The 3,004-nt window shown below is 34.3% G+C and overlaps 1 protein-coding gene across 2 annotated transcripts in view; it reads left to right on the top strand.

Annotated features, from left to right (window-relative positions):
- Positions 1–2,613, top strand: part of LOC137621191 (uncharacterized) — a 149,016-nt gene extending 146,403 nt beyond the window's left edge. For both annotated transcript variants that reach the window (XM_068351603.1, XM_068351604.1), the window contains one exon: positions 2,478–2,613. In XM_068351603.1, the coding sequence (XP_068207704.1) occupies positions 2,478–2,485 (8 nt within the window). In that variant the 3' untranslated portion in view covers positions 2,486–2,613. The remainder of the gene's footprint in view (positions 1–2,477) is intronic.
- Positions 2,614–3,004: the final 391 nt, after the last annotated feature.

The raw sequence follows: 3,004 nt of genomic DNA, 5'->3' as shown, positions 1-3,004 counted from the left end.
TTTCTAAGGTAAAAACTTGCTATGAATTTACCAGAGAAAAAATAGTCTAGGAATGCTAGGTTGAACCCAGCTCGCTCACCTATAAGGTGTCGGTATAATTAACTGGGGCGTGATAATTAATCACAACCAGAGGTCTCGTACCATTTAGATATCTCCTCTCAATATCCCTGTACATCGAGGAGCCGTTCAAGACCTAGCACAGTCTACTACCAACAGTCCAACCCACGCCAGTGACGTCACTCCCTATAGCACCCAAGATTGGGGCCTAAGAAGGGAGGTGAGGGCGGGTTCACTGGGCGGCACAGGTCTCTCGCCCAGAAATAGATTTTTTCTTCGTCAAAATCTCTTTTCTGGGCTCAGACCTGTGCTGCCCAGTGAAATTGTGCCGGAGAATAAGGACCCAAACTTGACACAATACCTGAGGGAAGTAATAAATACAAAATAATACCAACGTGATTTTAATATCAGAAAAGGATATACAGGGTATCCCGAGGGTAAGTACTCTCAATATTAATAGTGAATAGCAGATCAAATAATTAATATGGTAAATAACAAAACATAATTAATATGGTAAATAACAAAACATAATTAATATGGTAAATAACAATACATACAGATAATACTGTACATATAGTAAATATAGAGTTCCATATGTACTGTAATATTATAGTTACCCCTATTATAGACTACAGCTATATTTTCTCCAACTCTTTGTGAAGGGTGACTATTTTATTATCAGCCTGGCTGGCAAATCAACTTTCTTAAAATGAAATATTTTTCGTAAAGTGAGTAATAAAAATATTCGCATTTCGTTTCTCAGCTTAAAAATTTTGTAAGCAGAGTGTTTCGTGAAGAGAGGTATGACTGTATAGAGCAAGCAATCAAAAATACAAAATCTTAACACCTTCATGCTGTCAAAAAAGCTTGGAGTGAATAGCATCTGACTTTTTATGAAGCAGAATGTACAAATAAACAAAACAAATGACTGTAAGGGATCCTAAACAGTAAATTAATCCTTTTATTGTGTTAATGCTATTACTAATAATTGTGTCCAACTAAACCATAACTTAATCCTTTTACTTTACATAAAAATAGAAGTAGATTTTTCACTTGACGGAGCTCAGGAAAGATGTGTTGACTGTCTGGCAACTGTATGGAAGATGGTTGCTTGGTGCAAATTATTGCGCTAGTAGCATTGTCTCCAGTATTAATATTGTTTCTTGGTGATGCCCTGTTACTGGATGCCAGATGATTTTCAGCCCTGAAACTGCTGTGCCAAGCTCAATAGAGCTGGAATTCATGGGTTTCCCTTATAAACACAGATTGCCTGCTGTGCATACTGAAACATTATCCCTATAGAAAGGGAGTATATTTCTTTAGTATTTTTATGTCGCATTGGATTCCCTGTTCTAGTTTTTTACAGGAAAGTCTTTGGAGACCACACAGACATTAACTCAAAATATACCTAAAGCAATTTGATGTTGACACAGTAATATGAAAGGAAAGGTTTCATAGAGTTTAAATAAATGAAGAAAATAGTATTGTAAAAAGTAAATAGTATATACTGTATAGATTTTTATTTTGTAATCTCCATAAAGGAATTTCAGCACCCAAAATATTAGATGAAGAAAAGGCATAATATTAAATCATTATTACAGATATAAGTAAAGAATTTTACTTGATAAGAGAATGTGTTCCCAAATTGTGTAACCTGAAGATCATAAACCAAAAGAAGACATTATGTAGAAGCCGGAAGTTAACACAAAGGAAGGCTGGAGAATTTATTCGTTATATGTAGCGTGTACATGAGAAGTGGTAGATTGGACCGAGTAATTTATGATGAGGAAGAGTAACCTAGCAACCAGAATTTAAAGGAAGGCAGCAAAAATTGAGATATGTAGATTAGGTGCCACAAAAGGTACAAATCAAATTAATGAAATTTAGAAAGGTTTATTGAGAAGCAAGTTGTTATAAGATAGGAATATAATCGACAACTTTGTGCCAGATTCCATTGAATACCCGAGATATATTGAATGATGACTTGATGCTTCAAACATCATAAAGAAAATTGAGTTACAACAGCCTGCATAAAAGATAGAGATTGCTAGACTACTAGTATGGTATGGACAATAATAGTATCCCGTTTGTAAGCAAAAGGATTATTTATAATCAATGTTTAAGGCCTGTAATAAATAATACAGCAAAAACTTGATCACTTTCATTCAATATGGAAGGATTTGAGAGGTTCAAATATAAAATGCTGAGTCTTATGGCTGGAATATGGTGAAAAGACAATATCATAAACGAGGAAGTGGCAGAGCAATCTAGAGAGACCTGTACTAGTAAAGAATTCAGTTGAACAAGACATAAAAGAGTGAGGAGATTACCTAAAGGAAAATGTTACAGAAAATGTTGATGATGATGATACAATATTTTAATCATTTATTTTAATATATTTCCTTGCTTCTCGTTTGCAGGGAGATAGTGGGGGCCCCCTTATAAAGAAGACAAGTGATGGTCGTTGGGCACTAGTGGGTGTAGTTAGCTTTGGTGAAGGATGTGCTTCACCAAATAAACCTGGAGTCTACACTAGAGTATCTAATTATATTGATTGGATCACAACAACAACTGGGGGTTCATCTTGTTAATATTAAGATTCAGTGAAGATGCACGTTATGCAAAAAATTGTAGTATTGAATACATATGATCATTTTGCTGGTGTCAGTAATTTTAGTTACTATTAAAATGGCTGAATAGCTGTGCAATTGAAGAATTCTACTTACTTAAGGAACTTTCATGATCTTTCAGAAATCTTTGTTGAGATTTGAATGTTAACTTTTATCTTCAGTTATTGTAAGATAAGAACAGTGTACCGTAAGTGCAGGTATTTTCATTAATTTTGAGAGATCACTGTCTGCATATTACAGATACCAACCTAGTTATCTTTTCTAAGGTTATAGTGATACATGAATTTAACTCTTGAGTCATAAATGTCCTTTACTAA

This window comes from Palaemon carinicauda, chromosome 27 (genome assembly GCF_036898095.1).
Source record: "Palaemon carinicauda isolate YSFRI2023 chromosome 27, ASM3689809v2, whole genome shotgun sequence".
Taxonomy (NCBI): Eukaryota; Metazoa; Arthropoda; class Malacostraca; order Decapoda; family Palaemonidae; genus Palaemon; species Palaemon carinicauda.
Note: the sequence above shows the minus strand (reverse complement) of the source record. Positions and strands in the feature narration are given on the sequence as shown.